This window comes from Tachypleus tridentatus, chromosome 13, assembly GCF_004210375.1.
Source record: "Tachypleus tridentatus isolate NWPU-2018 chromosome 13, ASM421037v1, whole genome shotgun sequence".
In the NCBI taxonomy this organism is placed as follows: domain Eukaryota; kingdom Metazoa; phylum Arthropoda; class Merostomata; order Xiphosura; family Limulidae; genus Tachypleus; species Tachypleus tridentatus.
Window position 1 is genome coordinate 61528288 of NC_134837.1, and position 26380 is coordinate 61554667.

The 26380-nt window shown below is 30.7% G+C and overlaps 2 protein-coding genes across 6 annotated transcripts in view; one reads left to right on the forward strand and one right to left on the reverse strand.

Moving 5' to 3' along the window:
- Positions 1-7526, reverse strand: part of LOC143237843 (nuclear distribution protein nudE homolog 1-like) — a 27475-nt gene extending 19949 nt beyond the window's left edge. The window contains exon 1 of one of the 4 annotated variants that reach the window (XM_076477512.1): positions 7251-7526. The gene's annotated coding sequence lies outside the window, so the exon portion shown is untranslated. Of the gene's footprint in view, positions 1-5332; positions 6022-7135 lie in introns of those variants that run through there. The other 3 variants (XM_076477510.1, XM_076477511.1, XM_076477513.1) reach the window with 3 other exon arrangements.
- Positions 7443-26380, forward strand: part of LOC143237841 (meiosis regulator and mRNA stability factor 1-like) — a 92889-nt gene continuing 73951 nt past the window's right edge. For both annotated transcript variants that reach the window (XM_076477502.1, XM_076477503.1), the window contains exons 1-3: positions 7443-7581; positions 22455-22692; positions 25300-25556. In XM_076477502.1, the coding sequence (XP_076333617.1) occupies positions 22665-22692; positions 25300-25556 (285 nt within the window). In that variant the 5' untranslated portion in view covers positions 7443-7581; positions 22455-22664. The remainder of the gene's footprint in view (positions 7582-22454; positions 22693-25299; positions 25557-26380) is intronic.

Sequence of the window (26380 nt, forward strand, 5' to 3'; positions counted from 1 at the left end):
AATTAGGCATCATTCTAGTAATAGCCTCATTATAATTAACCTATTCCAAAAGAGTGCATCAACAATTTCCAGTTTTATACAAAAATGAGTAATAATCTTCCCATTCAATTAGTAATTTCTAGGTACCAGTATCTAGTTCACCAACTCAAGCAATCACACTCTCTCTACATTCTAATCAATTACTGAAACTTAAGGGTTCAAATTAACCAGCACATTTCAAGTGACAATGCAAGTTAAAATAGGTTTTGGTTGGTAAAGAAAATAAAACGATTATCCTTTGTTCAGCAAATAAAGAATTGCAAACAGAATCTTAAGTATAGCAGTCATACATGTTGTATGCTGCTCAAATCACAGTTTGAATCTCTTTCTGTATCATAATTAAAACTAAAAAGTTCCTAATTCATTTGGAATAGGCAATAGTTTTTATATAGGACAGAACATAAGAGCATTTCAAAATTAGCATGTTTAAAAATGGTTTATTTTTTCTGTCCAGGTATTCATACCTATGATTAATTTAATGCTAAAATATTTTCACTGAAAGGAATTGTTCACATCTCTTAATATTTGCCATACATAATGCTAATGACTTGCCTTACAGCTTAGCAGTTTTCTCAAACATTAGCAATAGTTTTTACTGTGTCAACAAACTGTGGCATATAAGACAATCATCAGTTATGTTGTGAAATATAAACAAAAAACACAGCATCTCAGGCAATTATCATCTCGTTAATGTATATTGTTGGTTCTCTGTAGTCTCCAAGAAACAAAACATATAACATACAACTTTTACAACCATGTCCTACATATTTTTTAACCTTTTTTTTGTAAAAAACTTCTGTGTCATTTAAGGCATTGATGTAAACAAATAAGCAAATTTTACACGGAGAAATCAGAACAAAAATCCATCTAAATGACATGTTATTTCCTATCCTTACAACATACAACAAATATCCTTGACTCGGCATTTTAGGAATTAACCTAAATTATGTAAGATTTAATCCTTTGTAGAAAGCAGAAACACTGAAATTAAAACAGATAAGATCAATGCTTTTCCAGGGTTTTAGATAAGATTAAAGACACGTAAGTCTAATTTTTCATTTTAGCTAAGTTAATAGATATCCTCAAGGATTGGAGAACTTCTAATGTTAATCCTACTTTTAAAGGGGATGATAAAGGATGCTCTGGAATACGTACACCAGTTTATCTTACTTCTTTCACAGGAAACATTCTAGTCTCATTGACATGTTGGCTTCCACATGAAAGACCAATGTGTTGTGATAGTCTTCCAGTACAATCCACCAATGAGTCGTGCTCTATTTTCCCTTTAAAGGGCCATTTATTGGCTGGGGCACAACACATTAAAGAGATCTTGCTCAACCATGTAGTGAAATATGATATCATTAAAAAACATCAACACAGATTCACAAAAAAAGGAAATCTTCCCTTATTAATATTTTTTTCAAGGGTACATGTACAGTTAAGAAAATTAAGATATGGAAAAAAAAGAAAAATTGACAAGTGGGTTATTTTGTTTAAAGGTGATGCTATCTGCAGCTGGGCAGAAATGACAATATGAATTTCTTTCTTCATGGAAATGTATCATATAAGCAATTCAACTGCATTGATTAACATCAGGAAACAATGCAAGATTTATTCACATATCGATCACATTGTAATACTTGATTTTACAGACAAATCTTTGTTTCACATGTTTATAAGTATGTTTACAAGAATAAAATAACATTTAGAGACGATGTAGGACCATCTTGACTGTCCCATTCTCTAAAATAAACTAAATCTATGATTAAATAAATTTTTAAAAAATCTCAAAGCCAGTCCTTATCATCCATATATTTATCAAACTTTTTCTTTAACTCCCTTAAATTTACTGCTTCCACAGCATCCAAAAACAATCACTTCCAAAGAACTACCCTGTTAGAAAAATCAAAACTGTCTTAGCTGAAGATGACTCCAACTCTGTCAAAACTTGTGTCCTACTATTCTCACTGCTAAGTAAGAAACAAATTCCCTAAACAATCTTAAACTTTTCAATCAGATCCTCTTTAACTCTTCTTTCAAGAGAAATTAAGTTTACAGATTTCAATCTCTTGTAGTATGATGACTTCTCCATCAAAGGCACAATTCACAGTAATGCTCCTCTGAACTCTTTCCAACAGTTCAATGCCTTTCCTAAGGTAAAGAATCAAAGACTAAACTCTATACTCCAAATGTGGCCTAACCAGTGATCTCCAAACTACAGCCCATGACTTCAGTTTATCTGTCCCACCAACAGTTTATTAAAGTAATAATATAATTTTTAATATTATAAAAACAAAAAATAAAACACAATTGAGCAAAAGCCAATCTAGATGCAATCTACTCTCTGTTTGCTGGAAAACGTCACTTTACTTAGCATTATGTCATCTCACCTATTGATCCCAGTACCCTGAAGCAGCATGTTTTTTTCCCATGCCTGTCCCAGGTATGTTAATGCTTGTGTTTATTTCATATTCAAGTTCATAGATATTCCTAGTTATTATGTCAGAACAAGGGAAAAAGAGAAAAGTTGACTCTGAATGTTGTTTTTTTAAAGAACAGTGATTTCTTAATTACTTTGTAATTGAATCATATAACAAAGCATTGTGCTTAATATGCAACAAAACTTATTGCAGTGCTAACAGAATACAACATTCATAGACATTACCAAACTAAGCACTCATCAAACCAGTCTTAGGAAAGCTACACATTCAGACTAATTTGTTACCTTGAAACATAACTTATCATCACAACAGTTTGTATTTAAGAAGAGAGCTGCAGAAGAGAAGAACCTGCAACAAGACCAAATTTCTGAATGGCAAAATATCTTTTACAATACTTTCACCAACTGACATAAAACTCATAGGCCTAGAAGAACTTTTATTACCCTCCTTGAAAATAGCAGTGACATCAGCTAACTTACAATCTCCTGGTACTTGCCCACTATTAAAGGACTTACTAAAAATAGTGGCAAGTGGCTCACATATATAACCCTTGATCTCCTTTAAAGCCCTCGAGGAAATATTATCTGGCCCAGCAGTCTTATCATTCTTTAAACTTCCAATTTTTTTTAACAAGCTCTGAATTAATTAATTCATCTTGTTTCCATTTATCAACTATACAAAATGTGGAATACTGCTTAAATCTTTGTTTGTAAAAATTGATGAAAAGTAAAATTTAATAACCCACCCATCTCTTAATCATCAGATACAAGCCTTCCTTATTCACCCCTCAAGTATCCTGCACCCATCCTAACATTTTGTTTACCCTTAATGTATTTAAAGAATTCCTTCTTATTAATTTTTACAATTTCAGCCAACCTTTTATTATACATCAATTTCAATGTCCTAATTTCTGTGATCTTCTAAATCTTCCATCATACCAGTCAATTTAAATTTCTTAAATTTGCGAGGCTTTTCTTTTTGTGTATTATTAAAGTTAAAACCCTAATTGTGGTTTCTATCATAGAGCTGGAAAATCTAATTGATTAATGTAATGAAAATAATCAATTAGAATTTAGGCTTACAATTATTTACCATTTAAATTAGCTGATAAATTAAAATCTTGCCATTATCTTTGGCATTAACCACATGATGGAGATTGTTTTTTAAAAGCCTCAGGTTTCATTCTCACTGCCTTGCAGATGCCCATTCTATTTTTTTTAAAGCTACTAATGCAACCTGCCACTGATTTTGAACTGCTGCCTGGAGGGAAGAAACTCCAAGTTCAATGGTTCTCAGTCACATTTGCCTGAAAACCTACACATCCAGGCTTTTGTCACCATGACCCAATATTATCTCTACAAGGATGAAAAAAATTTTGATGTTCCTTGGTGCAGTTCATAATAAAGGTGATATGTACACCTCTCAGACACCACGAGGACTCAAAAAATATGTTGACTCAGCACGGACAGATTGCGACCCCCTAGAAACGTGTTTGCAACCTCTTGTTTGAGAAACACTGCTCTAGTACTGAAATGTTATATAAAGTTTAAGTTTCTTTTTCTTTTGCTGTGTAAAGTTTTTTGTCTAAAACTGTCTAATTATTTGATTTTATATAAATGTAACTATGTGAAAATTTAGGGAAGGTATCCAGACAATTTCTCCATTATCCATTTCTTCAGAAGTTAATAAATGTATTCTTTAATGTTATTTAATCAAAGATCTGGGGAAAAAATCCAAATGAGCCAACCCACCTTCAAGATTTTTCTTCAAATTTGTAACTATTATTTAATGCATAAGCAGGTGCAGATTTCAGAGAGAGGGGGTTTATTGCGTCTGGACCTCTATTTTTCAGAATTTAATAACTAAATTAATCATAATTTTCATTAGGTATATTTTGTATGTATAGTCTTAGGAATTTTCATGAATTAGAAGTGTTAATTATAACAATATTCCAGCCATGCTGTATTTGTGATGTTAGAAAAACACGTTGCTTCAAGAAATCTTAATCGAAATGAAATAGAAACCCTATAACCTAAGCACTTTTCAAAGCACACTGTATTCGTCATATCCATTGGTGATGACACGTTTCACTCAATCCAGAGTTGTTAAAGCCTGTTGGAGTAGAAGCATAGTAGTGATTGGAGCTCTAGACTGAGCAAAATGCAACATCAGCAAAGTAAATGACAAATCCAGAGTATTTCAAACACTACCATTTCACACTCTTCAAATACTTGAAAATCTGTCAGGAAATAGATATAGAATGTAAAGTTTACAAATATAGAAGATCTAATACTAATGTCTCATGAAAAGAACAGTTAATTATAATATACCAGCTCATAAAAAGGCATTTATACCACAACCATTGTTGTTGTATTCTTTAATGTTGTATGAGCAGCAATGGTTATCAGAAAGTAAGGTCCAGACAGGCTAGACCACATCCATACGTTTTTTAGAAATTATTAAAAAAATCTAATCAGCCAGACATCTTTACACTGTCATATATCATAAAAACAAAATATCAATAGAAAGTGTTTTAAACTGATTACTCTATTAATTACTATAAGAAGTTTTTTTTTGGGTTTTATGGAATCAACACATCTAGATTCTACAGATATCTAATTATGGCCTCAGTCAGTAACTGATTACTTGTAAGCAAATGGAACAACAACAGATGACAGCAATATAAACATCAAAGTTACTCCCATGTTCAGTATTTACAAATTTTTACTACAAAATTGTGTTTTACATAAATTACAAAACTTTAAGAATTATTTCAAAACTGTCTATTTACATATTAAATGGCTGATACGAAGCCATTTTTAAACAACTACCATTCAATATTTGCAATTTACCATTTTCTTGCATCACTCCGACCTCCAGTTTCATTAACTTTATCCTCAATTATTTCTTTTTCCTCTCTCAACCTCAGCTGCCAGACTTTGCTCTTCTTTGAATCAAACAATTCCCATTTTCTCCATTATTTATGCCTAAATCATTATTTTGAAAGTCTGAAATTATAATGTATGGGCAATTACACCTATAGTCTACAGTAACTTGAGATACCTAGTTACTCTTCCTCAAAGACTTCTCCATTATGTTGAAGTATTATGGTGACAAGATTTCCACAATACTACTCTATTCCCCATAACTTGTGTCTTGCTCTGTATAACCTTTCCTGAAACAGTCCATAATGAAGAAATGCTCAGCCACCTTTGCAATCATTTCCAGGTTTCTGCAAGTTCACTGTTCTCCAAGTTTTAACCTCCATCCAAAATGCAGACTGCTAGTTGGACAGGATAAAAGCTAATGTTTCAGCTGCTGTCAAAGGTCATTGATACATATTACTATCTATCTTTTTGAAGGTATGGGCTACTTAAAACAGCATGTTTGATATTCTTTGATAGATTGTTTAGGCAGAGTATTCAGGATGAAACTTTGTAGAATGGATGGCAATCACCTGTTGTGGAGACCCACTTATACAGGACGACATTTTGAAAGTCTCCTGCCTTTCGTCTTCAAGACATTTGACATTTGGATGGCACTGTTGTTGCAAGTTTGATTACAAAATATGCATTGATCAATCACTTTTAAACTGAATGAATGGCAAGGTAAAACATAGAGCTAATAAAGGGTTTCTTACATTAGACATGCTAGCATTATGATGTGTACAACACTAACTTCATTTTACAAAATATCACCAATAGAAAATAATCATAAGCTATTTAAATGATGCCAGATAAAAATAATTTAAACTGGCACCGATGAACAATTAATGTTTTGTATTATTTCAAGAGCACAAAGAATTGGACTTGATGCAATTGTTAAAAAATGTTAGGCATTACAGTTTCCTAAAAGTGATACTAATAGGATGAAAAGGTTGGAGATTCTAATTTGAGGTAATAAATGTAACTTAGCTTTGGTAGCCTTCATGCTAGCCTTTCCATTAAAAAATTAAATATTATCCCTGAACTGTAAACTTGTTAAATTATTTATCTGTGTGTTCTTGCTTTTTGACTTATTTTGCAATGGTAATGAATATTTAAAATTACTAAATCTACATTTTATTTGTAACAGTAATGGCTATAAATTGCCAAATAGCCTTCAGTCATCTTCTCCCCCCTCTCAATTTAAATTTCATAAACTAAACTCAGACCACCAAATAGTTCAATAACCTGGACAAAATATGGAGAACCAGTAAGACAGGTTTATTAAATTATAAATAAAGTAACATTATATTATCCTTAATGATTTTCTCATCTCGTTGAGTCAGTACGTTGTGATATTCTGATAACATTGTGAATCATTCAAATTTCAATCAACGAATGCGAGAAGAGCCAGTGGTTTTACTTTTAAGTTTCATTTATTTATTAATTATTCTAACTATATTACCACTACTACTAATGCAATAACTTAAGAGTTTTTTGTAAAGAGGAATAATTTTAAGACAAACTAAGTTAATTATAACATTAATTGGCTGTTATAATGATTATAATGTTATAGTGATAATGCGACTTCGTTTTCTGTGGAATCTGAAGCATACAAATAGTGTAGTGTAAACTGACACAGTGACAGGCCCTGATGTCGAACACTGAGTAATGTCAGCTACATAGGCTACACTTTTCAGTATTTAACATAAATACTTTTAAGATACTTACTATGCACAAGGCAATACATAAAATTTCTATCAGATGTTTAAATACTGTAGATTATTTACATTTCACTATACTACATCTAATCTTACACCTCTAAGCGCCAATCCATTTCCATTACCTCAACTCTTTAAAAGATTAGTCTTGAACCAGGCACGCAAATTAAAGTAAATATAATATAAAGATACTGTTCGGTTTAGTAATAAATTATGCCCAAGTATGTAACGTTGTATATAAATATGCATTGATATATATATATTTAATAATACTAAAAAATAGTTAGACTTTATAATTATATTTAATTTTGAATTAGTTGGAGTCTTGGGCGAGTTCAAAACGAAGGTGCAGAAGAGGAACCTAGTTTGAGATGTAAAAAAAAAAACAAAAAAAAAACAGTGTCGTTAAACCTAACGTTTATTTGAACTTGAACACACCAGGCAATTGTACGTAAGGTAAGCTCCTTTTTATTTATTTTGATAGGCATAATGAATATTTTTGTAGGTTTTGTTGTGGTTTCTTATTTAGTTATGTTTCACATTTCGTAACATTCACATGCTGACATTATAGAGCGAAATTTATATTTTCATTCTAAAATATAATAGTGCATTATTTTCGTCTTTTGTTCATAAAGCTATTGCTTATATTGGCTAACCCTACTTAGAAAAACTTTGTGGAACAAGGACCTAGTACTAGTAATAATATGAAAACTTCTCTGTTAATGTTTTATATTAATTACTAATATGAAGTCGAAAATTTTGGGAAAGTAAATTTAGAAATTCGAATATTAGTCATGTGGAAGAAAATTGTTGTATAAGGTCGTATTGTAATTTTTAATAATATTTAAAAATCTAATCATACAGAGTTAATTAAAATAAGCCCAGTGCCAGGACAAAACAATGTTAACATTGTTACTGTTGTAAGTTCAGTAGTGTTAACAGGTGATGAAAAGAGTGTATAGTATACAATATCAGTGTTTTGGTTTTATTAAGCTAATGCTATGAGTTTAACAACAAAAGTTTGAAGAAGGTTATTATATTTGGTTATTAAGATGATAGGGTTGTGTTAGTATATATACATTTACACACTTGTATTGCAATTTACAACAGTAAATATTATTAATTGATATTACTCATGAACTTTGTTAAATGTATACAAAAATCTATCTGCTACGTAGGTTGAATGCTTCTACCTTATATTTGTTATAGTTCTAGTAAAAGCAAATTATTTTCTGTGATTGCCAAATAGTTGCAGGTTTTTGGTTTTTCACAATATAAATTGAAATTGTATGATTAAACAAATTCATGGGTTGATAACAAGTGACTGTTATCTCAAATAGAAAGTTTATAGTGTATATTGTGGCTGGGGTTACCTTGATGGCTTGCTATCATTTCAAATGCAAACAACAAAAACATTATCATTTTAGTGTGCAGCTCACTGTATTCACTTGGTATCGAGATAATTTTACTGACTGGAAGGTTTTATTCTGTTTAATGAGTCAGGGCAACATTTGCTATCACAGCTCTATGGAATAAGAATTTTGAGTGTCCATCCTCTTAGAAGAGCTAGATTTCAAACTCCAATCCTTATGCATAAATATGCAGACTTTGCAGCTACTGCTATAAATGCATACAAGAAAGTAACATTGGGGAAATGATTATAAACTTTATCCTTCCATTCATGAGAAAGTTCAACCTTTTAGGTTATATTCTGGGGTGTTTTTATCATACAATTTAACCAAACAATCAATTTAACATTTTGGAAGATGTTAAAAGAAAAAAACATTACATATTCTGACTATTGGGGCTTTGGAGAGTGGGCTCTTGGAATACTGGAACATCACCCATTTTGCAGTCATAACTATTATTAATTACTATCATTCTTGATATTTATAACGTATATAAAAATCTGTCTGCTGCCTAGTTTAAATTGTAAATGTTTCTACCATAGTATTAATGGTAAAAACAGTAAAAACTAAAGTATATTCTATACTATACTTTCTGTTACAGTTTTTAAACTAAGTTTGATTTAAGCCTAAGAAGACCATTAGATATGAAGCTGTTGTTTAGTAGATGAGTTATATACCATTGTATTTATTGTTCTAAGCCCCACTTATTACATATACGAGGTTAAGTGAAGTGATATACACTACATACATTTTTGTTGAAATATTTCTTTGATTATAACAATTTCAGTAAAAAAAAAAGATTTTTTACTATGTTTTGATAGTTCACTGAAACTATGGTTTCATGAGGAGCTTGTTTCATTACACATGCTGAGGTACAAGAAAGATTGGTTATGGTTTATCATGACATAAGTGTTAAGAACAGTGCCTAATTCTGTTCACAACATACCATCTTATAGTAATTTATGCTTTATTGTTACATTAATGTGAAATACATGGTTGAAATTAGAAAATTGTGTTTGTAGAGATATATATATATATATATATATACACACACACATACATTTGGGAGATTTAGTGTATGAATTTGGAAAAATAATACAATAATACTTTTGATTTCTTATTTTCATAAAGTTTACCCTTCATTTCTGACAACCTTCTACATTCTTCTATGTATTGAAATCAATTAAATGATTTTGTTGTTGAAGTAATCATGTTATTTTGCTAAAATTTAAAATTTAGGTAATAGATTTTTCCATTTTGGGTACACTTTTTTTTCATATATAATGTTCTGCTATTGTGTTAGTTTTGTTTAGACTGTGAATGTCTTTTGTGTGTGTAAAATTCTATAATGCAGTGACTTTGACAGTTTCTCTTACTTATATTTTTGAGCCTTATTTATATTCAGCTTCATTTGTTTTTAATCAGATATTTGTTTTGTGTGCCTAACTCGAAAGTTCTTGCATTTAATTTTTTTTCTTGAGATTTATTTTCTTCCTTTTTACATGCTATTTTTATTAAAAGGGATATTAAATGTAAACAGACCTAATGTACCAGTGTAATGGGTAATACACTTTTTTATTTTCTTGCTCCCCAGTGGCTCAGTTGTATGTTTCTGGACTTACAACTCTAGAATCCGGGTTTTAATACCTGTAGTGCATTTTGTGCTAAATTACAGAATAAATTAACGCATTTCTTTCTTTAACAAAGTGGTGAGTTTGTAACTTAGGTGTTGTATAATCCATGAAACTTCTTGAAGTTCTGGTTTTTTATGTTGTAAAGCATCAGTTATTTTTTTGTAATGAAATCAAACTTTGTATGATGTTTTGGACTTGTACATAAGTAGATGTTAGTGTTTTCATAAAAGATTCATTAATTTCTGTCTGTTATCAGTGACTCCACATTTATTATTATATAATTTTTCTATATGATAGAGGGAATCATAAATGGCTCTTTGTTTTACTGCATAAGTGTGGTATGAACTGAAGAACTTGAAGATAAGTGATATCTGTTGTCAAATTATTTTACAACATAAGTGTGGTATAAACTGGAAGATTAGTGATATTTGTTGTCAAATTATTTTACAACATAAGTGTGATATAAACTGGAAGATTAGTGATATTTGTTGTCAATGGTTGTTTTTCCTTCAGTCAATAGTCAAAACTTATTGACAGTAGCAGATAGTCTAAGGAAACAGGATGAGAAGATTTTTGTCGAAATGAAAACTGAACAGTGTACTCTCAAATCACCAGATCCCACCACATTCTAAGTTTTCAAAGCTGAACACAATTGAAATAAAAACCAGCAGTTTATGAGGCTAAGAAGGCAGACCAGATATTGCCTACTATGTAGCTTTGTGCTTAATAAAAAACAAACATAATTGTAATATTCTGATGACTTTGATGGTAAGAATAATAAAAGATAGTAATAATTGGAAACTAGTTTTAGGTATGTGATTATTTTCATGACAGCTAACTAAAATGTAATTTTAATTATGTGGTTGTTGGAAAAAGCAAAATGAATATTAATTGGAAATACCAGTTTTGCAGAGATGCCAACCATTATGATTTGAGCGTAATCATTACTATTTTGGTGTATACATTATGACTATACGCTCATACAGACAAATATTACGACTTGTTGCAACTCCCAAATGATTATGTATTATATAGGCCTATACAATAAAGTGATAAATTGTTCCCCTAGGGATTGAAAGGGGTGAAAAGAAAATTTCTAGTGAGATACAAATAAATTTTGATAATAAATAAAGGACGTAGTCCAAATGGCAACTTGGGATAATCATGTTTGTACTTGAAATAATAAAAAAATATTTGTTTCTCTGATGTCTACCAATAGTTTGAGTGCAGTGCTTCTCCATACTGGGTACATGAGAATCCATAGTTACATCATCAGCCAATCAGTGCTCATGTAGATTGGTATTTCTCATTTTCTAAGCAGCATAGAAACACCAATGTGATCATTCACAAGATGGAAAAAAAGAGGCCTCGTTCACCAGATTGTCTTGTTTCTGACAAATCTAAAAGGACTGAAACTGTGAATCAAAAATTTAGGAAAGAGTATAGTTCAAAATATCCGGTCATTGCGACAAAAGTCGGTGACAGTCATGCATTTTGTACAGTTTGTCACATCAATGTGGCACATGGTTGGATAAATGATTGTTCCAGACATACAAAATCAGCATCTCACCAACAAAAGGCTGAGGTGAAGACGAAAACGATGCAGATAATGACATTTATGAGTGATAATTCAGAATATGAAACCATAAATGCAGAAGTGATGTTCACGCAATTCGTCATTGCTCATATCTTACCCCTAGCTGTAGCCGATCATGCAGGACATCTATTAAGAAAAATATTCCCAGACTCTGATATAGCAAAAAAATATGGCTGTGTTAGAACCAAAACTATAGCCATTGTACAAATGTTGGGTTGTGAAAATGGCAAAATGATTTCAAGCATACTTACTAACAGTGTTTATAGTTTATCCACAAATGGATCCATAGACATGGATGACTCAAAACTGTATCCAGTTGTTGTACGATATCTTGACCCTTTGCTTGGAAAAATTGTTTGTTCTCTTTTGACAATGGTGGAATGGAAAGAAGCTTCAACGGGAGAGAATATTTTCAAGCTTTTGGATCACAAACTGACAAAGAGGAAAATTCCATAGGAAAACTGTCTTAGGTTTTCTTCAGACAATGCCTCAGTTATGTCTGGTATAGGTAAAGGTGTGATGGGACACATCTCAAGACGACAACCTAGCATTTACTTCATGGGCTGTGCCTGTCACCTCATGAATATTGCTGCCCAGAAAGCTTTCAGAGAACTGCCCTGCCCAGTTTCTGATATATTGATAGATATCTACTAGTTTCTGGACAAAAGTGCTAGCAGAAAACATTTCAAAGAGTTTCAAGGATTGTATGAAAAAGAAACAAGAAAAATTCTACAACTTGTTAACACAAGATGGCTATCACTTGGGGTGTGCCTCAACAGAATATTGGACATGTGGAAGCCATTGAAGAATCTTGCTGCCTGACTAAGTTGCACGACTTTAACAGTCAGGATATCCTCTCAGCCACACAGGGACACAAGACAACAGTATCCAAAAGCAGACAAAGAAATATTTGATATAACTCAATATATGTTTAGGCAGTCTTACCTTGAACTAAAGAAGAGACAATCAATGAAAAAAGAGAAGAAAACGAAAGCTAGCAAGGAAGTTACCAAGAAAAGTTATGCACAGAGCAAGTTAGATAAGTTTACAGTTTTCTTGGACAATAAAATGAACTTGTTATTTTGTCTTTTTCTTCAGTCTGCAATTCCTCTATTTGAGCAAGCCAATTTGATATTGGAAAGAGAAGAACCTTGCATACACATTATGCATAGAACTCTGATTACACAAGTTAAAAATATACTTGTCAGATGCATCAAACCAGAATATCTTGAAGGCAACATCACTGAACTTGACTACAACAATGAATCCTTACACAAATCTGATGAGGCAGTTTCTGTTGGAAATGCTGCCAAGGAATACATTGTTAAATATGAAAAGGACCTGGACCTGATCAGCTTCTACACCAGTGTCAATAAATGCTAGTTTGCAGCTACAAATTACATGATGAAACATTTCCCTCTGAATGATGAACTTCTTTTCATGCAGAGGTTGCTGATCCAAAACTGAAAGTCAGCAAAGATTTCTCTTCTCTATGCTTCTTCACAGACAGGTATCCTGTCCTTGTCAATACACATGAGCACGACACTATTGACAAGTTGGAAGGGCAATATTTGAACTATCAAATTGATACTTTCTCAGAATCTGTCCTTCAGTTGAATATTGACAAGTTTTGGGTTCAGCTATCTACAGTTAAGGATGGAAATGGCAACCAGAAGTATGACATTCTGTGTAGAGTTATGCTTGGAATTGTTACAATCTTCTATTCTAATGCTGACAGTGAAAGGATATTTAGTTTAGTGACTAAACACAAAAGCAAGTTCAGACCAATCTTGAGCACATCTGTTTTGAGCAGTATTATAACACACAAGATGTGTATGCAGTCAAATGGACAATGTTGTTATAACTCCCAACCATCCAAAGACATTCTCATGAAAGCAAAGGCTGCAACAGTTGCAAAACTATTACAATAAGTGTCATAAACATGATATAAACTAGTCCTTACACAAAGGCTTTTTCTGCTTACTGTTTATGCATGTTCAATGTTCTTTTACCAGTGTGTTTGTAACTCTGAACTAAATAAAAGACAATTTCAAAAGAATTTTTTAAAATTTATTTATTGAATACACAAAACACAGTCATAAATGAGCAATCTATAGCAGTGATAAATAATAATAGTTATAATAATAATAAACAGCTTAGAGACATTGGTCAGGCCTAGTAGCTGCAAATGATAAAGGGCTCTGTCTACAATCATTATGCTCAGTCATTTGAAATAGTTGTTATCTCTGGTTTTGATTAGCTGATTATTTTTGTGATACGTGATGTAATTGGAGTTTTGATTAATTTGTTGTTGGAATAATTAAAAGCATTAATTTTGGGTAGTTGGTTGTTTTTTTTGACAGTACTGTAATCATAATTTCAATACAGTCTTTGCATTGAGAATTGATTATATCATTTACATTGTCCAGCTCTAGTGAACCATACTTTAATCATTTCACGATGGGTAATGGATAAAAGATCATATGATCATGTTTATTGACTTGAATTCAAAATTTTATTGAACTACTATTTTATGAATAAATGTCAGTAAGTTTGGAATCTAATTGTAGATTAAAATTTGAGCTTTAATATTACGTGTGAGTTAATTTCATGATTTTAAAGTACATTTAAAAAGAACACAACTAAATATAGATTTGAGTGAGTCAAGTGGTATGTTGAATGTTGAATTGTTTAAAATTAGAAATTTGTGATGTTAAAATACTAAGTCTATGGTGTTGTACAAATTAGAAACTCAAATTACCAATACTGACAAGTTAGAGTATAGAATAAGATCACATTTTTTTATTTCACTAATATACTGCTTATGCATTGAATGAAACACAGTGGCCCCATTCATCTTTTTCCCTTTTTTAAACAACCCCTTATATACACTTCTTCAATATGTTGTGAATAAACAATCGACAGTTTATAATATCTTATTTGTAGTTTTCTTAGCCATTTTAATCTGTGAAAAGACTACCACATTCTTTCGATCCAAGATTTCAAGGAGTTTGTGTCTTTAGTCTGCTAGAAGTTTCATGTTTTTTAAAATCTAAATACATCTTAGTTACTAAGCTTAATTAGTTAGTGCAATTCTGTGGTATCAATATAGTTATTTATGAATTTTTGATATTCAGCTGTATATATAAAACATATAAAAAAAATTTTTTAATATCTTCCATGTGCAAAATTTTAAAAGGCTTAGCAACCTATGTCCAGCAGCCATCGAGGTCAAAGGTCATAGTGAAAAGAGATGTGTGCTTTACTCCTTGATGTATTGTTTTATATTTTAAGGAAAATAAGTTCAATAATGTATTTCAAAATTGTAATAATCTATATTCATATAAAATGTATAATTGAAATGGGACTTAACTGTATATTACCAAATATTAGACCACTAAAACACAGTCAAGAAAGGGAGACCAAAGGTCAGTTTTATATTTTAGAATACATAACATGAGAGCACATACACCTTGTCAGTGCATGTTATATAAAGTTAGCTAGGCATGACTGGAAGGTCAATATAATAAAAAAAAATAATGAAATAACAAAGAGGATGCAGCTGTCTTAAAGAAGGATCTAGATCATTTAGTGAATTGGGCAAATAAATGGCAGATGGGTTTTAGTTGTCATAAATGCAAGATAATGTATGTGAGTTATAATAATTTGAATAGTAAGTATAATTAGGTTGGGAATAATTTTAACAGTGTCATGAAAGAAAAGGATATTAGTGTAATGATTGATCAGTTTCTTAAGCCATCCAAACATTGCACTGTTACTTGTGGTCAGCCAAATAGGATTTTAGGGTATATCTACAGAAATATTGATTATGTTGCCAAAGCGATAATAATTTCATTGTATAGGTCACTGGTTAAGCCACATTTTGAGTATTGTATTTAGTCTTGGGCTCTTTACCCTGGGAAGGACATTGAACTGTTGGAAAAGGTTCAGAGGAGGATTGCTATAATTGTGCCTGAGATGGAGTGATTATCTTATAAAAATTAGGATCTCTGAAATTGTTTTATCTTGGAGAAAAAAAAGATTTGGAGAGGATCTGATTAGGTATTTAAGATTGTAAGGTGAATTGATAATGTTGGTACACCATCTTTTTTCAGACTTAATGGCAAGAATACTAGAACTATGGGACACAAATATAAATTTTAGCAAGGTAGAAGCCATCTTCAAGAAAGTTTTTTCTAAACAGGGTGTTTGGCCTTTGGAATGGGTTACTTTTGTATGCTGTGGAGGCAATAAATTTAAGTGAGTTTAAGAGAAAACACGATATGTATATGAAAGATAATGGCTGCCTTTGAGATTTAAAAAAAGTCTATTTATTATTTTATTTTAGTTTAGAGGATGAGACAGCCAAGATGGACCAGTAGGTTCCATGTTCTCCCAGAACATTGTTATATTATATCAACTCATAAACTTTTACAAATATTAGTTTATGAAACATCTGAAGATTTCTTTAATTCCATGGTTAGAGCTTTATGAATTAAATTTATAGCAAACTTATTAAGGCTTTCTGCAACCATTCCTAATTTTGAACTACAGAAGAAAGGGAAGGCAGTCAGTACAACACCATACTGCCTATCATCCACACTAATGTAGTAGCTGTCACTCTTAAAATGCACTCTCAATATAATGTACATGAAATGTTGTATGGTATAGCATGGATTAGAACTTAACCTTACTTCCAAAATCCAAAGGGTCCATCCATGTCCCAAGATTAAGGCAATCAGTCCACATACTCGTAAAATATACACTAAGTTAGAAAAATGTAAAAATTTATTTTGAATTTTTTAAACAAGTTCTGAGTTTGTAAGTATTTACAAGGAAATAAAAAGTGTGGGATATTAATTATGGTAATAGGAAGAAATTGTTTAATTAAAATAAAAACGTGTTTTATGTAATTAAACTCAATGTGATTGTTTTAAAATTAACAAATAACTTGTGGACTTAATGCAAAGAGAATTGATAGTGTTAGTACACCACCTTTTTAATGGCATAAATTGAGATAAGAGGACACAAATATAAATTTTAACAAGGTAGAAGTCATTTTCACCTAAGGCAGTTTTATTTTTCAAACAGGGTGGTTGACCTTTGGAATGGGTTATGAAGATGGTGTCTTTAAATGAGTTTAAGATATTATGAATAATAAGGACTGGCTTTAAGAATTGTAAGTTATTTATTTGGTAGTTTTAGTTTAGAGGATGAGACAATCAAGAAGGACCAGTAGGTCCTTTGTTTTCTCTTAACATTATGTTATGTAAGTATCCTATAATCACTGAAACACTTTTTATAATTTCCCTTGAAGAGTAGATTTGAACCTTTGCCTCCTTGTTTTGAGTAAGGAGATGATCAGAAGGGTTACTTTGTGAAGGATTTTTCTCATAAAGTTTTCTGATCAGTTTATTTATAATGGCTAGCATAAAAATTCTAGAACTGTTGTTACAGAACATTGTTGACAGTTTATTTATAAAAATAACATGTAACCCTTTTGGGAGAGCTTCATCAGACTATATGCAGAAATGAATAACATTGTAGGATTCAAAGACTGAAATGAAATATTTTCTGATATATATTTATCAATGGTAGCCTAGCTAGATATGTGGGATAGTTTTAAGGCTAAATGTGAATTTTATGCTGGAGATAGGCTCTGCTTAAAAAGGTGAGATATTAGGGTATTTGAAGGAACTTAAAAATATTCATTGTAGTTTAGTCTATGCTTGTGGGGAGGGATTATGTAATGTTGGAAATAAAGAAATTGATAAGATAGACTGGAACCTGGACAGGAAAGAATAGTGTTAATGTATTCAAATTAAATAATAATGTAAAAAATAAATTCCTCGACTTGTATAAGGTGTATAGATTATTCAAGAATACACTTTATTTCTATTATTCTAACAATAAGGACTTTTAAGAACCCAGTAAACAAATTCAAAATATATTAGAAAAAATCATAGGTATATATCCTATTGATATCTTCTGTTATTTGTAAATTTCAGTAAAGAGCAAATAAGGTACATGGATTTGGAATTCTTGTTATCTGACACCTGGGGTAACAAGTATGACCATTATATTTATAAATTCCTGAAATTTATTCATAACTTTGGAATCGTAGCAAATATCTACAAGCATTTAAAAATCTGTACTTGTAAACCTCAAACCAAATCTGTGTACACAAGTTTGCATATCCTTCAAATTCGTGACTCCTGAGTCGCATACACTACAACAAATTTATGTTAATAATTACCACAATATTATCACAGTGCTTTTATGTCCAGTAGCAGCTCATTAAGGTTTGATTATCATTTCTAGAAAGAATTTATAACATAGTATTACAAAAATGATTTAAATTATGACGTGTGTACAGATATTAAACACCTCTTTATTTTATGGTAACATTAATTTAAACCGTGGTACTTTTTATCATTTTGTATATGAGATATTCTACCTGGTGGGGTTTAAAATCCTAATGAATGAATGTTAAGACCATAATACAGGAACAGATTTAAGACATATGAAGAGCTCAGGTGCAAAATTGAGCTGTCAATTGTATGGGTATATATTCTACATTCTGTCAAAAAATGAAATAGTTTTTATAAAATTTAAAATAAGCAATGTTGTTCTTTAGGTTTTCATATAACAATTATAATGGTTTTATTTATTAAATATCCTACTTTTTATTCCATAGTGTTTTGTGAAAGATACAGAAAGATAAATTGATTTTATCAAAATGGGATGATTGGATATACTGTTTTTTGTGTTTAAATGTTTTGTACATGCTGTCTGTCATGTTGATACCTTGGCCATTGTGGTACCAATTGCACTTCAAGCTCCTTTTGGTTTTATATATATATAATGGATGATATGCTGCATTGGTCATATAATTAAATTTTCATTCGTGCTGTCTCTCACGCTGATATCTTGGTCATTGTACTACCAACTGCCATTTAAATTCCTTTCAGTTATATGTATAATGGATGATATGCTAATTTCGTCATATAATTAAATATGAGAGTAGGTTAGCTAAGACTTTCATGGATAATAAATTCAGATCTGATATATGTGTGCTCCACACTTGTTATTACTAGTGCACAAAAATTATAATCATTGACTGAAATTTGTTGTTATATTTGTTTGGTTGTCAAGAAAACACAATGACATGATATTACTAAATTTTGTCCAGTCAGAACTGTCAACTACAAATCTGTAGTAACATGCATGTTTTACTTGTAGCACATTTTACTTTTGAAAATGTCAAAATTAAAGTGTTCTTCAGTTAAGCAGTCTAACAAAATAAAAGCCAGGAAGACAGCCCAAAGAGAAGATTCTGAGATTCATGACAAAGGTCACTGGCTTTATACTATCACAATTAATAATTTGTAGGGTCATACAGTTGACCAAGTTGGAGTATCTCTTTGAGAATAGATTTGTTTTGGTTTTTTTACACATTTTAATTTTTGTCTATTAGGATGTATGAAGAAAAATATTTGAACATAAATATGTTGAAGTCAAAATGCTGATCGAGCACTACTTGAAAGTGATGACCAGATGTACATAAGAAAATGTTTTGGGGAAATACTAGAAACTGGATAGTCATTCTCTATACATTTATTGTTAATAGATAGTAATTAATGTTTAAAAAAAAAAGTTCATAGAATATTTACTTACATATAATTTTAAAGAGAAAATTTAATCATTATTTTCCATCATATGATGGGCGTGCAGCTTGTATATATGTAATACAATCTAAGTGTGATTATTAATACACAAATATTTCCAAGTTCCATTTAATAAAGTTAGTTATATTCTACTTTATCACATATGTTTCATGTGATGGGGAAAGGACAAGAAAATCCACAGGCAATCTGTTCATCCCTAGAATCATCTATGTAGCCCTCCTTTTAACTTTTTCTAATTGACCAGTTTTGTTTGGATAAGATTAGAATTGTACACAGTCTTGCCTCACCTTTGTTTCATTATTAACCCCATCGGGGACGTGTCACTTGTCAAAGGCCATGTCGTATTTGTTGACTTATTTTCAAAATATTATTAATGTTGAATGAACTTATGTCAATAAGTTTGATACTAAATTGTAGATTATAATTCAAAAATTAGAAATATGTACCAGTTGGGTTCTTAATTTAAAAGTAAATACTAAAAACGTACCTAAATATTCATTTTTGCGAGTCAAGTGGTATGTTGAATGTAGCACTGATTCCAGTTATATGTTATGTCAAAATACTAAGCCTTTAGTTTCATATGAATTTGGAAATCATATCGCCAATATCAATAACACTGCACAACAAAGGTTTTGCTTATTGAACACTGTTGGGTGTTCCTTATAGATTTTTGGCTGCTGATCACGAAAATCACATCCAAATTTGCTCATCACATACCGTTTCATCGAAATCTTCAGTTTCACCAGGATGTTGCTGCAATTGAAAAATGATATCGGGGCAATTGTGATCCGTAAATGCTTGCTGTCTACTGTTGGACACTGCAACGTGATGCACCGGACATAGAATACAAAGGAAAATCAGGAAAAAAACACTTTTAATTATGTTGAATTTTATAGCGTATTGGAAACGTAAACTCAATTAAATACGTTATTGCCGGAAAACAGTTAACTGTCTATTACTCAGAGTTCCTACGTGATGAAGCAAAACCAAAACTATATTTGTGCATACCCACCAGGTACCTGTCACAATCAGCAAAAACTTTTAAAAAAAATTGTTGTGCAGTGTAAGCTAGAATATCAAATAAAAACCTCAAATCTTTTCTATTTGTTGAGGTATGGCTTATTTGCTAAATCAAATAGAATGGCCCTACTCATCTCTCCATATTTGGAAATGATCCCTTTATATACACTTGCTTCAATATATGAAATGTGAATAAACACTCAAAAATTCACTGTCTCCCTTGTTGCACTTAAAATGCTTGGAAGTCATCTTATTCTTCAGAATCAAGATTTTAAGCAGGTAGGTTGTGTCTTTTCTAAAAATTACATATTTCTTAGACCAAAATACAGCTTAATTACTGAGCTTGATAAATTGCAGTGGAATTTTACAGTGTCAACAAAGTAATTTATTATTTGTTTACTTCAAATATATAAAACCTGAAAAAAAATTTCATTTCATATCCTCCATGTGCAAAATTTCTTAAGGCCTAGCTAGCTAAAAGAAGCAGTAATTGAGTACATAGGTTCTTGTATCTAGAAGATACAATTGTTTGCTCTACTTATTTGTTTACTGATTATGTTTTTGAGAAAAATATGTTTCAGAAGTTATTTGTAAATATAATCTATATGCATATATAATGTACAGTGATTGAAATATGACTATTTTACCAAATACCAGTCCACTAAAGCATATCCAAGACACATCACTTTGTAAGGACTAAAAGTTAATAGAATATTATTGGATATGGTAATATGAGTGTGCATGTGCTGCATCAGTGCCAAGCATGACTGAAAGGCCAATATAATAAAAATAATATAATAGATATATATAAATGTGTAATGTAATGAGATTTAAGCTATTTAGACTAAACATTTATGCTTTTGTGTCAATCTAGAATGAAAAAAACAATTCATATTCCTAATATTTTATGGTGGTTATGAGATCAATCAAACAGATAACCTCCACATAGTTAGGGGTAGAGAAAATAACAGACAAAATATAAAGTTTTACTGAAAACAAATGTTTAAAATGAATTTAGGAGGTTTTAGAATTTACACAAGCAATATTTGAGATTTTTGGGAAGTATATTAACTTTTTAATCATAATATAAAAATCACTTCACACTCAGACTAATAAAGAAACATACTCTATATTTTCATACAAATCTTTAGTTGAAATATTTCATTTAAAAATCTGAATTTTTGTACAAAGACTTGCAGTCTTTACTTAAAGTATACTAAATTGTGTGACAGTATACATACTGCCTCAAAAGTTACAGTATAAATGCTTAACTTGCATGTATTGTACTAAGTCCACAGAGAAATGGTTAATAAACATTTAAAATAATTAATTTAAGAATTTTACTTTTTTCTTTAGGTAGGTATTGAAGAATAACATTTAAGAATGCAAGAAAAAGTGAGATGACATTAAAATAGGCAGTATATTCTATTGGCTAGTAATTATATTTGTCCTGATATAATACAAACCAAACAATTCTATGGTAGATAGGGTTGAGTTACTTCAGCATTTTGATTTGACAAAAATACTTTAATTTGACTGTTTAAATGAATAATGAAAATGCTTTTGAAAGATTGCTGAATAATTTCTTAAGACCCATTGGCTTCTAACCACATTAGTGGTTTAGGCTAAACATATGTGCATGTATGTGTGTGTGTAATATTTTTTCTTTGAAATTGAGTAATTGACACTTGTCCATGAACCAGGCAGTTTTTAATCTCTGCTTCAACATTTTTCTAAATCAAAACAAAATAACATTATATGTAACATTAAACTTTCAAAATTTGTAAAATCAGGTGGATATGCTGTTAGTTTAAAGAATGGATGGACTCTTTCTGGAATTGACAGTTAAAAATTATGCAGTTATTTAAAAAAAATTAATCAAAATTCAGTTGATTTTTTGTTTGTTTATATCGTATTTCACTCTTAATGATTTAATTTTTCTTTCATATACTTTAAGAAGTTTTCACTCTCTTTTTCATAGATTATTCCTACAAAGACACAGAACTTTGGCACAATCTCCAGGATAAAAACTCTGGTACTGTGTTACCCAGGCCTTTCCATCTAGATGGTTTATGGACCAAAAGTGGACAGGCCAGGATGAGAAATTACGTCAAACTTTTATGCTTTTTCAGCCCAATATTTTTATTATTAGACATTGCTACATGTATGTATATAAAATTACATTATAGAGATGCAGGAGGTGGACAAAATTTTTAAAGGTAAGGTTCATGAATGGATAGCCTTCCAAAAGGTCATATGAAAATGAATTTTTAAACTTATCTATGGTGAAATGAGTCATGTTTTTTTACATGGCTTAAAAAAGTGGGCTATACCATGGTGAAGAAGATGCTCCAGTACTGTTCTCTCTGTTTTGCACACGCACGCACACACACACACACACAAACTGTCCCAAAAACCTTACCTTAGGCTGCATTAACTGTAAGGATACTATTAACTTAATTAACACTCACTGTTCAATACATTTTGCATGTTGTATAAATACAGGTACTACTAATATAGCAAAGAAATCTATCATTTGTGTAAGAGAAACAGTACAACTAAACTTAATTTCTAACCTGAATTGGAATGTGAGTATTGACCAGTCTAACAAAACTTATGTTGCAGAGCTCAAATAACAATAGATAATAATGTTGAAAATAAAATTATTTAAAAACCATAACATCTTATTTTCCAAAGTCAGGAGACTTTATGTCAAAATGTGTGGGTCCCCAAATTCAAGAAGAGGCCCAACTAATTTCAGCTTATTAGACAATCTATCTCCCAATGAAGTAAAGTTGAACTTCTTCCTTAGTGCTGCTATCTGAAGCCTGTATAAATGTGCTGATAGAACATATAACCTCTGAATTGACTATCATAAATACATTTTGAGTATAGGAAGACTATAACTTAAGTTTTTCACAGTATATATAAATGTGTATTTAGATTTATTAAACTTAGATATTATTAAAAAGGAATAGATTTGTAACAATAATCTGAGAACAGTAAAGATTTTTAAGCAGATTAATATAGTTTAAATTAAAGCATTTCTACCCTATATGTTGTCTGGCATATAAGATACATTTGGAAATAATCTGAAAATTCATTATTATATAGTAGATAACTTCTTTAATTTTTTCATTAAAGATGTCATTTCCCTTTCAAATTTTTGTACTAAATTTTGGTCATGATATTTAATTAAAATATTTTAAATGGCATTTTAAGAGAATAATTTGTTATTGAGAATTGTACTTTTTTAAATTTTTATCTAAAACCTGTGAACTAGGAAACAATTATGACTAGGAAGTGTTAAAAATGAATGTATGTTTACAACACAAAAAACATTCATATTTGCTAATGGGGTTTTGTATTTGTCTCATACCTATACATTTGGTAATTTCCTTCATGATATATTTTTTGCAAAACTGTAATAGTTCAGTACACATAGTATACACACACAGAGTTATTTTGTTCCACACTATTTAAGGTTTAAATACTTTTTGTGATAATATTTTTGTAGTGAAATGAAAATCTTCATTAATTAAATAAAAAATGTAAGTGTTACAAAGTGACAATGATTTCTAATTCTTGTACATTAATTTTGTTTTTAATTTTATCTACTTGTTAATGCATTACCATGAACAGATATATATTTAGCACCATATCTGTTGATTTAATGTCATTGTTTGTTACATGGGTATGATAAATAATAATTACTATGGAAACACTTTTAGTTGAAAGAAAAGAATTATAGTACCAATATTTAGAAAAAATGTACTGATAAAATATGCACGCCTATTGCTTGTGGTATGGACGTTTGATTTTGCACTTTGCACAAATTAGAGTGTCATTGAAGTTGAATTTATATTAGTAAAAATAATTTCTAGAATTTTCTGTTGTTCCTTCTCAGAAATAAATTAAGAAATTTCATTCAAAATGTATTGATCGTACATAATGACTAAAATGTTTTTTCAAGCAATATGACATACCTTCTTTTTCTGAAATAGACGTATCAAACACTTAGGTCAGCACACATCATATTATATCACTGATACATTTACCATTGTCATTTTTGTCATTATTGTATTTTTATATAAACTTTATCTCTTGAAAGTTTATTGGAAAATTAGTGGTCAATATAAAAATAAATTTATTATTGAAATTAATAGGTATTTAACAGCATCCAAATTTGATCAGTTTCTGAATGTTTTTTTATTTAGATTTAAAAAAATTATTGTGATTGGCTAACTAAGCAAATCTTAAGTATGTATATTCTAAAAGGTCAATTTGTATTGTTTATAAACTTTAAGTCTAAATTCAAGCTTAATACCTCACACCATTTACTAAAAATTAATTATTAAATATATGTTGGTATTTACAGAGTAATGTTTTAAATGTTTTATTTTCCTTCACTAATATAAGCAAGAATTTTTGCCTATAGATATGTTTGTTGTGACTTATGATATTCACTAAGTTCAGTTATTTAGTCTTGTAGGATTATTACTTTCATCACCATACTAGCATTGTCCTTCTTTTTTTCGGCCCAAAATGGCCAGGTGGTTAAGGCGCTCCACTCTTAATCTGAAGGTCGCGGGATCAAATCCCCATCGCACCAAACATAATTGCCCTTTCAGTTGTGGGGACGTTATAATGTTACAGTCAATCCCACTATTCATTGGTAAAAGAGTAGCCCAAGAGTTGACAGTGGGTGGTGATGACTAGCTGTCTTCCCTCTTGACTTACACTGCTAAATTAGGGATGGTTAGCACAGGTAGCCCTCGTGTAGCATTGCACAAAATGCAAACCAAACCAACCTTTCTTTTTTTCAGTACCATTATGTACAGGAACTTCAAGGCATAGCCTTGCAGCCAACTTTCAAAAAAACAAGACAGAAAATGGATCTCCTCCTATTGGTGTGTTTTGGGATATTGAAAATTGTCAAGTGCCCAAGGGAAGATCAGCTATTGGCCTTGTTCAACAAGTTCGACAACAGTTCTTCAGTGGGCATCGAGAAGCAGAGTTCCTATGTGTTTGTGACATAAGTAAAGAAAGCAGAGATGTTATTCAAGAACTCAATTTAGCACAAGTGAGAAAAAGCTGTTATAACATAAAAATACAAATGAATTATTATTATATGTATTGTTGATAAGTATTGATTACTGTTTGTAAGACTAAATGTGTATTAAATAGAAGGCAACCTGATTTTAAAAATAAAAATATAGTTATTTGTTACTGATAATCAGGAAAGAAATGCAGTATTAGAAATAATTATGGAAACAATGAATAAAATGGATATAAAATGCAAATATTGAATTACTTCCCCTCTATTGTACAAAATATGAATTGCACTAGATTGATGTCAAATGTTGAATATTCTATACAGTAAAAATATATTATGCAGTCAGTCACAGGGTACCACACCAGTGTATAAAATCCAGTTAGTTATACTGTTCTCATCAGTAATGTGGGGACTGCATGCATAACTGAGAATGTAAATGCAACATGACAATTGTGAGAAATGTTAGCTTGGTATGATAAAGGGTCTTTTGTATTTCATAAAAAGCAGTTTGGAAGCTCTTAAAAAATATGTGAAACTAGTACTCTTAGTAATAAACACAGCCAAGGAAAATAGCCTAAACTCCTTCAATGTGATGTTAAGTAACTCAGGTTGTAGTTTTTATATAATACATTGTAGCCCAGTAGAGATATTGCCAATGACTTGATTATAAATATTTATGTGTGAATTTTGGTATAGCTGCTCAAAAACTATTTTTTAGGAGAGAGGAGACCAAACCATAGGGTTAAAATTGGTATCAGTCTTCAAATTATGGGAATGATTAAAGTTGAAAGATGGTGTTATTTACAAATGAATCCAGATTAAAATTATCTGATAAAAATAAAATGAGTGAT